At 44.5% G+C, this 13,141-nt stretch overlaps 1 protein-coding gene across 2 annotated transcripts in view; it reads left to right on the top strand.

The window, feature by feature from the left end:
* ATCAY (ATCAY kinesin light chain interacting caytaxin) overlaps positions 1 to 13,141 on the top strand; it is a 211,983-nt gene that overhangs the window by 152,462 nt on the left and 46,380 nt on the right. For both annotated transcript variants that reach the window (XM_069962602.1, XM_069962604.1), the window contains exon 8: positions 3,275 to 3,361. In XM_069962602.1, the coding sequence (XP_069818703.1) occupies positions 3,275 to 3,361 (87 nt within the window). The remainder of the gene's footprint in view (positions 1 to 3,274; positions 3,362 to 13,141) is intronic.

Here is a 13,141-nt window from a genome sequence, read left to right as displayed (position 1 = left end):
GACTGATTCTGCTGCTGCATTCCAGTAAACGGCTGCCTGCCTATACAAGTGTCCGGAGTCATCTTCTCTCTCATCTGGGTGTCGTGCGGATATCTCTCTCATCTCTACAAGTACCCACAGGAAGTATTACTCCCAAGTTCGTCCACCCAGCAACGCTAGTTTCTTCTCATACTACTACTCCCAACATCCGGCACGTATCTCCGCAGCCTATGCAGCATCCCTCCTGCACTAACTGTCTAAGCTTGCAACCGGAGGAACTCGTTACTACAAGTTACTTTAACTTTAATAAAACCGCTGTTACTGAACCCTGGCATTGGTGTCTACTAACTGGTGCCCTGACTAGGTGCAGCGAAGAATCACATGCCCATCATCACCCGCAGATTTCACAGACCGGCCCTACAGCTGTGCCGCCCTCACGCCTATACCGTGACAAGTATAACCCCTGCAGCTGCCCCAGTCATTGCCCGCTCATAACATCAGCACTGCGGAAGTGGCCCCCAGGGGCCAGGGCATCGCATTATTTTTTTAGGTCTTGGGGGGAATACCCCTTTAATTTGTACTGGTATGTGTACATAAATATACCAGCATATGTTGAGTGTCCTTGTATATCCTTGAAGTTTGAGAAAGGGAGCCCAGCGCTAAAGAAACGCGTTACCTGTGGATATGTACTTTATTATTTAAAATGAACAGTTGCTACTACTTTAAGCGGTCTTGGTGGAGGTATCTCCTTTTTGTTTGGACATTGTACCTGGATTTCTGTACCCGGACAGGTGACGGTGGATGACTTCCAGCAGCGGCCGGCATTTATTTGGTCTTACATATGCGTCTTGTAGTGGTTGTGACTGTTCATAACCTCATCAGGTGAGACGTAACCTAGATATGTGCTACACATATTTTTAAAGTGCTATACTGTGTCAACCTATGAGGTGCTCTGCCTTGTATTTTTTCTTCTTCTTTCCCATAAAAACAAAAAGTGAAGGATAGAGGATACCAAAAGTGGATAGTCAGGATAGCAGAAAATAGAAAAGAGTTTTAAAACCTGCAGAATAGAAAGAGAAGAATACCAGCAAAAGAAATATAGCATTCGTCAAACCCTATAGTATGCAATTTAATGATATTAGGTCTATTTTCTTCAAAAATATCAATATTTTACACCAAGACTCAGAATTGCATAAAATTATATCAAAGGGGGTTAGCTGCATTCCCAAAAGAGATAAAACCTTGGGCCAAACAATTATCACCCATCCATTTTACCAACAATGCCAATGTATGTGGGACATGGCTTAAAGCGACTCTGTACCCACAATCTGACCCCCTAAACCACTTTTACCTTCGGATAGTTGCTTTTAATCTAAGATCTGTCCTGGGGTCCATTCGGCAGCTAATGCAGTTATTGTCCGAAAACAATAACAACTTTTAAACTTGCAGCCCGTGCCAAACGGGAGTATCTGTGCCCTTACTTTGCACCACCCCTCCGTCCCTCCTCCCCACCCTCTTCATCATTAGGAATGCCACAGGAACATTTTCTACATGCTGAACACTGCACAGGTGCTTATCGATCCAGCCCATGTGCTGGGCTGACACAGGTGGAGAATAGGAGGCAATCTGCCTGGAGCATTCCTAATGATGAAGAAGGTGGGGAGGAGTGATGGAGGAGTGGTGCAAAGTTAGGGCACATATACTCCTGTTTGGCACAGGCTGCAAGTTTAAAAGTTGTTTTTAGGACAATAACTGCATTACCTACCGAACGGACCCCAGGACAGATCTTGGATTAAAAGCAGCTATCTGAAGGTACATGCGGTTTGGGGAGGTCAGATTGTGGGTACAGAGTCGCTTTAATGTGACAGGCTATTTAGATTGTGGCCGCTAGATTTGTAAAGTACATACTTTTTGTGGCAAAAACAGTAAAGTGTATCCAGGGCCAGCTCCAGGTTTTTGCGGGCCCTTGGCGACAGAGCCTCAGGCCCCTCATCCATCCATCCATCCACCCACTATGCACAATCGCTTGAAACATGACTAACACACACATTACTGACTAACACACACTTGCTGACTGACATACACACAGCACTTACATTTCAGTCTTCTCCCTCTTTCTCTCTGCCTGCCGATTTCCACACCGTAGTATTGAGGACCTGCGGGTCATGTGATCAGGCCCTTCATCGATCTCTCTCTGCAGGATACTGAGAGGTCCTGTTCTTTTTCTGCAAAAAACGGATGAAAAAAACAGATTGCAAAAGCACAGTGTGAACCTAGCCTAAGGTATCAGGGTAAATGGAATCAATGCTTGCAGATTACTGTTGGACAGTTATATCAGGTTTATCTTTTAGATGTTTATATTCTCTTAGAATGAACCAATTTTGTTGTATCACTCTTTTAATTTGTTCAGCCATTTTCTTTCTTTTTATAGATTAGATGTCTCCTATCCATTTTCACTGCTTTTTCATATCCTTGTGCGATAACCTGTTCTGGATAACCTCTCTCTCTTAATCGTACGATCATTTCATCGGCCTGCTGCAGGAAAGAACAGTATTCACTGTTGATCCTACGCAGGCGGATGAACAAAACATGTGTAAATGCACCGAATAGCCATTGAATAAGGACCTACATTCCAGAGTTCAATAAACATAATTAATTTGTAAAAATTCTTGGATATGCCTGTAAATTGTAGTTGATTTCAGATAGAACTAAGTTTTCTATGAATATATTTCAAAAGTTTATGAACAGTAAACTTGCTTCCTTATGATTGCAGAAGTAATAAATATGTAGGCTATTATACTGTATTCTATACAATTCACAAAACAGTAACATGAGAACTCTTCGATATCATAGAAACTAGAGCCATTTAACATTTTTGCTTGTGATATTTAAATTCAGCACATAAAAATCATTAAGAAATGGATAATTTTATTTCTGAACCAAACAACGTTTGAAAGTTTGTTGACCAGTCTTATTATTACTATGTAATATTTTGAGGGTTCACATTTTTACAGATGCAGTCATCTGTAAAATGTCAGGTTTTGTCCATAGTGAGAAATCTCCGATTATGTCTATAATTTAAGGCTGCTTTATTTTCTTACCGTCACGGGTCAAAGTATTTTTACGCTTGTCAACACTGTTGGATGTTGTTTGTTGGATGTTGCATAATATTGCCATCAGACTTTTGTAAAGCAGGTGAAGCTGCTTTAAGTATTTACACAATCTTAACAAAGCTCATTTACATGTCAATTTTTTACAATATTACAATTACAATATTCTTTTTTTTGTCATGCAGACTGAGAAAAAATTTGAAATCTTTAATTATTGTCCACCCTTCTTGGTTCATCCGGACTGTATTGGCAATCTCTAGACCATTCATAAGGTAGGATTTTTATTTTTTTTGCATTTGACTTTATAAGAAGGTTTGATAATGTGGTTGTAAATACTGATGTGTATCTTTAAGACTGTTCCTGGCCCTTTAAAGCCAAATAACGGCTGTCATTTGTACAATAATGGCCGATATTATGAACTAATGGCTGTTAGCTGGCCTTAAAGTGAACCTACCATTTAAAAAAAACTTCTAACATGTTATAGTGACATGTCAGAAGGTCGGGTTCCGGTTGTTTAGAACCCTGCCTGTCAGGACAGGGAGGTACGGGCAGGACAAGACAGTGAGCCCTAGGTCACAACCCACCCACTGTCCCTAACTACTTGCCTCAGTTGGCCCCAGGCAGCCACAGACAACTACGAAGGCGTTCCCTACGGTGTATATGTGGAACACAAAACAAGACAGGCAGACAAACACAATATAGAATAGTGAGGAAGCCAAGTCAGAACCATACGAGCAGTTGAGCAGTCAGAGTGAATTAGGAAGGGAGTAGCAGGAATAGACACAGGGAAGCTGAGACCAGAACTTAACCTAATAGCCAGCGCTTGGAGACTGCCTCAGCTTTTTTTTTATGCTGACCAAGAGCCCGGTCCGGATCCCGATTGGACGGGCACTCTGATCTCCTAGGTTCCAGACAGGCAGAGAAACCAATCACACAGACCACTCAGGTGTATAATTCAAGTCTAGGAGCTTCTCAGCTTAACTCCTGCATTGCCATGAAGCTGAGAAGCAATCGGGTGTGGCACACAAAAGCAAACACCAGGCCCAGTTCACACCAGGCTAGTAACCCCCTCTTATGAGGGGCCTCAGGACCCTTATTGAACGGATCCGGCTTAGACGGATTACGTGCGGGAAATTGCTGAACTAGACGTGGGGCATGCATGTCCTTCCCAGAAACCCACATACATTCCTCTGACCTAAAGCCCTTCCAGTGGACAAGATACTGCAATGAGCCCTGTACCCAATGAGAGTTCTCCACCTCATACTCCAATTTACCCTGGATGATGAGTGGAGCAGGGGGAGGCGATGGAGACACCGGAGGAATATACCTTTTTAACAGAGCCTTATGAAACACACTAATAATATGGAGAGATGTAGGCAGTTTCAATCAGAAAGTAATAGGATTAATACCTCCACAATAGTATAAGGTCCAAAATATTTGGGCGCCAGTTTACCTGACTGCACCCTTAACCTCAAATTTCTGGTGGAGAGCCAGACCTTATCACCTAGTACATATTGATGGCCAGATATGTGTCTTTTATTAGCATGCTTTTGGTATGACTCTTGGGCTTTAACCTAATGAGCTTGGGCCCAAACTGTGCACAGTTTAGAATATATGGCTTCAGCTGAGGGGTTCACAGATTCGGCGGAGTGAGTGGATGAATACCTGGGGTTAAAACCATAATTACAAAAGAACGGCAACATCTTAATAGAAAATCGTTCATGATTGTTAAGAGCAAACTCTGCTAGTGAAATAAAGTCCCTCCATCTGTCTTGAGCATCAGCCACGAAACACCTCAAAAACTGTTCTAGAGACTGATTGATCCTCTCGGTCTGCCCATTCGTCTGCGGATGGAAGGCAGACGAAAAGGGCTAAGAGATACCCAATCTTCCACAGAATTCTCTCCAGAATTTTGCCACAAACTGAACACCTCTGTCGGAAACAATGTTTTCAGTGACACCATGCAAGCGCAGAATGTGGTTGATAAACAGCATGGCTAGAGTACAAGCAGTATTCAGTTTACACAGCGGAATGAGGTGGCACATCTTCGAAAACCTATCTAAGACCACCCAAATCACAGTCTTTCGCTTAGATAGTGGCAGGTCAGTAATAAAACCATCAAAATGTGTGTCCAAGGTCTCGTAGGGACCGGCAGAGGATGTAAGAGACCCTCAGATGGCCTACGTGGAACCTTGTACCGAGCACAGGTCTTACAAGCACCAACAAAAGACTTGACATCCCGGGCCCAGGATGGCCACCAGTAATGGCGTGAGAGTAAATACTTAGTTCCTGCTACCCCTGGGTGACCAGCCAAAACTGAACTATGAATCTACTCCAAGACCCGGAGGCGAAGATTCGGAGGCACAAACAGGAGAGACTCCGGAGTATTACGGGGTGCCAGAGCCTGAGACTCCGCGATCTGAGTCACCAGGTCTGGTTGCAAGACTGACACAACAACAGCGGGGTTTAGAATCGCATCGGGCTGGTTCCTGGGATAGCTCTCGATGTCAAAGCTGCGAGACAAGGCGTCAGCCTTGATATTTCGGGAACCAGGACGATTCGTGATTTCAAGGTTGAACCTAGTGAAAAGCAAGGCCCATCTAGCCTGAAGTGGAGTGAGATGTTTAGCACTGTCTAAGTACTCCAGATTCTTATGGTCAGTAAGCACAACCACCTTATGTTTGGCACCCTCCAGGAAGTGCCTCCATTCATCGAACGCTATCTTAATAGCCAGTAATTCTCTGTTGCCAATATCATAATTACATTCAGCTTGAGAGAATTTCCTAGAAAAGTTGACAACAAGATGACGGTTGCTAATGGTGCGTTTACACAGACAGATTTATCTGACAGATTTTTTAAGCCGAGGCCAGGAACAGACTATAAACTTGGAATAGGTCATAAAGGAATGACTGAGATTTCTCCTCTTCTCCAATCCATTCCTGGCTTTGGCTTCAGAAATCTGTCAGATAAATCTGTGTGTGTAAACGCACCATAAGGCTATGTTCACACTACGTATATATGTCCGGCCGCACATATACGTGTTAAACTCCGGCCGGGAATTTACGCAAGTTGCGGCCGCCTACGTACGGACCGTGAACTTACGTCCGTAGTCTACTTACGCTTCCCGAGCGCCCTATGTAGCGATCTGACAGCGGTCTTTTACTTGGAAATCTTCGCCTAGCCCCGGACACCCCACAGAACCTTTTAAATCGGCAAAGAAAAGTGGAAAAATGAAGAAATCGCCACTACGTACGGGACAGCATGTTACGCTACGGGCGTAAGTTACGGCATTTTCGTCCTGAAACAATGGTCTGGTTCATTTTCTACGGTGCCGCGTACGATCCGGGCGTAAGTTCGTACGTAGTGTGAACTGTGCAGCCGTACTTCGTATACTTTCCATTGTACGCAATCACTTAAATCTCCGGCCGCTTATTCACAGAATGCGCTACGTCCGGAGACTGGCGTAGTGTGAACATAGTCTTAGTCTGATCCTTGAGACAAGACAGCTCCTACCCCCACCTCAGATGCGTCCACTTCCACAATGAAAGGAGGCTCAAAGTCTGGCTGTGCCAGCACTGGAGCTTCTAAGAAACACCACCGAAGTTTTTCAAATGCCTTGATAGCTTCCGAGGTCCAGTTTACCAGATCCGCCCCCTTCCTAGTTAAATTCCGTAAGGGGTTTGGCTATTAGTGAAAAGCCTTTGATAAACTTCCTATAGTAATTGGCGAATCCCAAAAACCTCTGCAGAGCCTTCAGGTTATTGGGTCGCTCCCAATTTTCAATGGCTACAACCTTAAGTGGATCCATACCAAATAAGTTTGGGGTTATATAATAACTCAGAAACTAGACCTTTTGGATACCGAACTGGCATTTCGACAACTTGGCACAAAGATTATTTTGTCTCAGAAGCTCCATAACTGTACGGACATGCACAATGTGAGAAACCCAATCAGGGGGAAAAAGGTCATCCAGATAATCAACAAGAAAACAACCTAAATGCTCCCAAAAAATGTCATTAACAAAATGTTGGAAGACCGCCGGGGCATTACATAACCCAAAGGGCATTTAAAGATATTCAAAATGGCTCCTGGGATATTGAAGGCGGTCTTCTACTCATCACCTTTCCCGATTCTGATTAAATTATATGCCCCCCATAAGTCCACCTTAGAAAACCATTTAGCTCTAACTATCTGGTTAAACAAATCCGGGATCAGGGGTAGCAGGTGCTGATTCTTAACCATAATTTTGTTTAATTCCCGGTAGTCAATACAGGGCTGAAGCCCACCGTCTTTTTTGCCCACAAAAAAGAATTCCGCCTCCAAGGGAGAGGAGGTAGGACGAATAGGGCCATTACGCAGACTATCCTTTATGTTTTCCTGCATGGCCTCCCTCTCAGGACAGGACAAGTTAAATATATGACCCCTGGGATATTTAGCCCCGGGAGTTAACTCAATCGCAAAGTCATATGGTCTGTGGGGTGGCAATCCATCCACAGCTCTTTTATCGAACACATCTGAATAATCAGACAAAAATTCGGGAATCTCCTCCTCCCCAGGGGAGCACTCTGCAAGAGACAGAGCAATACAGTGGGAAACACACTAAGGCCCCCACCGCACAAGTTCCCTGCTGGACCAATCAAAGACAGGGTTGTGTGCCTCTAGCCAGGGTAATCCCAGAATCACATCAGACGACAAATTATGCAAGAAAATCCATGTTTTTAACATGAACAGACCCCACCTTAACTTCCAGGCAGGGGTTCATATACCGTACGTCCCCTTGGGCAAAGGGGGCAGAGTCTACTACAGTGACATTACCGGACACTTGAGCAGCAGGGGACATACCTCTAAACCTGAAAAAACCTAGGAATAATAAAATTTGCTGAGGACCCAGAATCAATCTGGGCATACCCTGAAATACTTTTCTCCCCCAACACCAGAGAAATTGGCAAAAGTAACCTATTCTTTTGGGTGAAGGTTACCTGTGCGCCTTAGGGAACCCCTCAATAGTCTCTCGGGCGCTGAACTCGGTGTGCTGCTTTCCCACAATACAGACACAAGTTGTTTTGCAGATGGTACGCTCGTCTGACCTTCGTGTCGGTGGAGTCTACCTGCATAGGTTCCTCTAGCATGGTTACGGCAGGAGGGGAAGGTTTAGGTAGGGAGGTCGGAGACAAGGGGGTTCTGGGATGGTCTGGGGTACCTCTCTCCCGCTGTCTGTCCCTTAAACGTCCACGTCGGTCAACCCGAATTGCTAATGTCATGCTCTCCTCGAGAGTGTCAGGGGTGGGATAAGCCACCAGCATGTCCTTTAAATGGTCTGGCATGGAACTGAAACTGGAGGGCAGAGTCATTCCAAGTGGAAGGGCCGCTCCACTGCCTAAATTCTGAACAGTAATCCTCCACTGGACGTCTGCCCTGTCTCAACACTGTCAGCTGATGCTCGGCATTGGCGGCACTCATCAGGATTGTCATAAAGCAACCCCAAAGCCGGGAAAAATTGGTCGACTGTCAGTAGTTCGGGAGAGTCAGGTGGCAAGGAGAGGCCATTTCCCGTGGTGACCCCTGGAGAAGGGACATAACTATGCCTACCTTCTGAGCCTCATCTCCAGAGAAGCGAGGACGTAACCTGAAGAACAACTTACATCCCTCCCGGAAGGCACAAAAGCTTCTCCTGTCCCCGGTGAACTCTTCTGGGAGCTCAGGCTCGGGCGGCTCAGGAGGTGCCGAAGTGGTCATAGTAAATTTTCGGGGGCTGTCTCCTGTTCCTGGACCCTCACCACTAGCTCCTGCACCATGTTGTTGAGCTGCTGCATTTGGTCTACTATATTGGTCATGGCAGTCCTGTTGTCCGAGGCAAAAACGACAGTCAGGCTGGCTATTCTGTCAGGACAGGGAGGTACGGACAGGACAAGACAGTGGGCCCTAGGTCACAACCCACCCACCGTCTCTACCTACATGCCTCAGTCGGCCCTAGGCAGTCTGAGGCAACTAAGGCATTCCTCAGCGCTTGGAGACTGCCTCAGGTTTCTTTTATGCTGACCAAGAGCCCGGTCCGGATCCCCATTGGACCGGCGCTCTGATCTCCCAGGTTGCAGACAGGCAGAGAAACCAGTCAATCACACAGACCATTCAGGTGTATAAATCAAGTCTGGGAGCTTCTCAGCTTAGCGTGGCTCCCCTCCGGGCAGGGGCAGCAGGAGGAGGCTGTATGACACAGCCTCCTCCCGCTGCCCGATCGCTGCTAGGGACAGAGGGGGGAGGCAGGGAGAGAATGACGTTCTCTCCTGGGCCCACTCAGGCAGGGGCCCACTGAGGTCTCAGACAGTTAGTGCTGTCTTCAAAAGCCTTCTAGTCCCCCTGTATATGACATGCTGATCCTTCTAGTCCCCCTGTATATGACATACTGAGCCTTCTATTCCTCCTGTATATGACATGCTGAGCCTTCTAGTCCCCCTGTATATGACATGCTGAGCCTTGTAGTCCCCCTGTACATGACACGCTGAGCCTACTAGTCCCCCTGTATATGACATGCTGAACCTTCTAGTCCCCCTGTATATGACATGCTGAGCCTTCTAGTCCCCCTGTATATGACATGCTGACCCTTCTAGTCCTCCTGTATATGACATGCTGATCCTTCTAGTCCCCCTGTATATGACATGCTGATCCTTCTAGTCCCACCACATCCACTCTGATCCCTGGCCTTCTTCCTCATTCAGCACCCACACTCTTTCAGAGGCCATGCTAACTTATGTCCCTTTATAGATCTCCTACTATGTTGAATGCTTTCCCTCCCTCTACTGCTTAGCCCTTGCCACATTTTCACAAGCACCCCCAACACATTTGACCCCCTTGTTGTACCTGGACCATCATGTAGTTGCAATTGCAGGTACCTATACACCTTACACTAAAGTCAGTTAAAGGGGTACCCTGGCAATTTTCCCCCCAAAATCAACTGGTTTCAGAAACATATACACTACTGTTCAAAAGTTTGGGGTCACATTGAAATGTCCTTATTTTTTAAGGAAAAGCACTGTACTTTTGAATGAAGATAACTTTAAACTAGTCCTAACTTTAAACAAATACACTCTATACATTGCTACTGTGGTAAATGACTATTCTAGCTGCAAATGTCTGGTTTTTGATGCAATATCTACATAGGTGTATAGAGGCCCATTTCCAGCAACTATCACTCCAGTGTTCTAATGGTACAATGTGTTTGCTCATTGGCTCAGAAGGCTAATTGATGATTAGAAAACCCTTGTGCAATCATGTTCACACATCTGAAAACAGTCTAGCTCGTTACAGAAGCTACAAAACTGACCTTCCTTTGAGCAGATTGTGTTTCTGGAGCATCACATTTGTGGGGTCAATTAAATGCTCAAAATGGCCAGAAAAAGAGAACTTTCATCTGAAACTCGACAGTCTATTCTTGTTCTTAGAAATGAAGGCTATTCCATGTGAGAAATTGCTAAGAAATTGAAGATTTCCTACAACGGTGTGTACCAATCCCTTCAGAGGACAGCACAAACAGGCTCTAACCAGAGTAGAAAAAGAAGTGGGAGGCCGCGTTGCACAACTAAGAAGATAAGCACATTAGAGTCTCTAGTTTAGGAAACAGACGCCTCACAGGTCTACAACATCTACAGTGAAGAGGCGGCTGCGGGATTTTGGGCTTCAGGGCAGAGTGGCAAAGAAAAAGCCATATCTGAGACTGGCCAATAAAAGAAAAAGATTAAGATGGGCAAAAAAACACAGACATTGGACAGAGGAAGACTGGCAAAAAGTGTTGTGGATGGATGAATCCAAGTTTGAGGTGTTTGGATCACAAAGAAGAACGTTTGTGAGACACAGAACAAATGAAAAGATGCTGGAAGAATGCCTGAGGTAATGTGATGGTCTGGGGTTGCTTTGGTGCTGGTAAGGTGGGAGATTTGTACAGGGTAAAGGGATTCTGAATAAGGAAGGCTATCACTCAATTTTGCAACGCCATGCCATACCCAGTGGACAGCGCTTGATTGGAGCCAATTTCATCCTACAACAGGACAATGACCCTAAACACACCTCCAAATTGTGCAAGAACTATTTACAGCAGAAGCAGGCAGCTGGTATTCTATCGGTAATGGATTGGCCAGCGCAGTCACCAGATCTGAACCCCATTGAGCTGTTGTGGGAGCAGCTTGACCGTATGGTACGCCAGAAGTGCCCATCCAACCAATCCAACTTGTGGGAGCTGCTTCTAGAAGCGTGGGGTGCAATTTCTCCAGCTTACCTCAACAGATTAATAGCTAGAATGCCAAAGGTGTGCCAAAGGTGGATTCTTTGACAAAAGCAAAGTTTGATGTAAAAACAATGTTATTTCAAATACAAATCATTATTTCTAACCTTGTCATTGTCTTGACTCTATTTTCTATTCATTTCACAACGTATGGTGGTGAATAAGTGTGACTTTTCATGGAAAACACAAAATTGTTTGGGTAACCCCAAACTTTTGAACGGTAGTGTAGATTTGTAAATTACTTCTAGTACTTATCAGCTATGGAGATAGATGATTGATAGATAGATAGATAGATAGATAGATAGGAGAAAGATATCTAGCAGCTCATCACATATCTTGGATTGTACATACTTAGATGATTATAACCAGTTGACCCCTTTTAATGTCTAAAAGCGTATTACTTCTACCACTATTATTTGTAGGCAAAGATAATCTGGTTAAACGGGTTCTCCAGAATAAATAATAAAAAAGCACAGTTGCTTTCTTCAAAAAACAGCATTAACCCTGCCTTTAGGTTGTGTGTGGTATTACAACTTGGCTTCATTCACTTCAGTGGAACTGAATGGCACTACCACACCCAAACTGAGGTGCTGTTTCTGAAAGAAGGCAGCTATATTTTTCTAATCTCAGATAAGCCCTTTAATTTTCTGTGGTTCTGTATGTGAAAAGTAGAAGCCTTTTACACTGCTCTTTATCCTTATTCACTATAAGTAATGTAGAAGAATATACCCTTTATTCAGAAAGCCTGCTGAGGTTTTCTGTGGGTAAGGTTGGTTGGGGGCCCACTCAGACTCACTCGCCCCCCCCCCCTAGGCTGAACCCCTAGCTACGCCCCTGCCCTGGGGTACAAAATAGCCTAAGCCAGAGTATACCCCAGGGTATAAAATAGCCTAGGCAGGAGTATACACCGGGGCATAAAAAAACCTAGGCCAGAGTATACCCCGGGGTATATAATAGCCTAGGCCAAACTGTACCCGGTGTGTAAAATAGCCTAGACCAAACTATACCCCAGGGTGTAACATAGCCTAGATCAGAGTATACCCGTATAGGCCAAAATATATCCATCTAATGTCGAACTAGGCCACAGTATACACCGGAGGATAAACTCTATACCTGGGGGTGTAAAACAGCCTAGGCCATGCTATATGTCGCCGGGCCATAATGTTATCTGAAGAAGAAAAAACTGGATTCCTTCAGCTCATGTAAAATCATTCAATTTTATTTCAGTAATTCATTAAAACGACAGCCGACGCGTTTCGGGCCTAACCTGGCCCTTAATCATGGCATCTAAATAATGTTACAAGACAAACAAGGTATTAGTGTATATACATACAAGGTGGTTAAAAACTACACATAACACGACATTAGTAACAAAGGATGTGGACAAAGACATGCTGATGTGTATACAAATGATGCTTTAACCATGATATGTCCAGTCTGGATATAGGGCTATATGTAAGATAACCACATTCTAAACAATAATGTGTGTGGTATAACATGGGTTCAACACAGTATACATGTATTGACACTCAATGCAACGTAGAGAAAAACTTTGTCTGATTAATTAGAAAAATATGACACACTCTCATTAAATACCTGTGGTTTGTACAATCACTGGGAAAAGAGGATAATATCTCCCATATTCAGAAAGTCCCCAAGAAACAGGGAGTCTCTGTAATAAACAAATAAGATGGACATATGATACATGTATAGATTGGTAGCACCTGGCATGCAATAAAAGTATAGAGCCTATGTGAACAGATTGTATGGGAAGAAG

The sequence above is a fragment of the Dendropsophus ebraccatus genome, chromosome 3 (assembly GCF_027789765.1).
Source record: "Dendropsophus ebraccatus isolate aDenEbr1 chromosome 3, aDenEbr1.pat, whole genome shotgun sequence".
Classification (NCBI taxonomy): Eukaryota; Metazoa; Chordata; class Amphibia; order Anura; family Hylidae; genus Dendropsophus; species Dendropsophus ebraccatus.
Note: the sequence above shows the minus strand (reverse complement) of the source record. Positions and strands in the feature narration are given on the sequence as shown.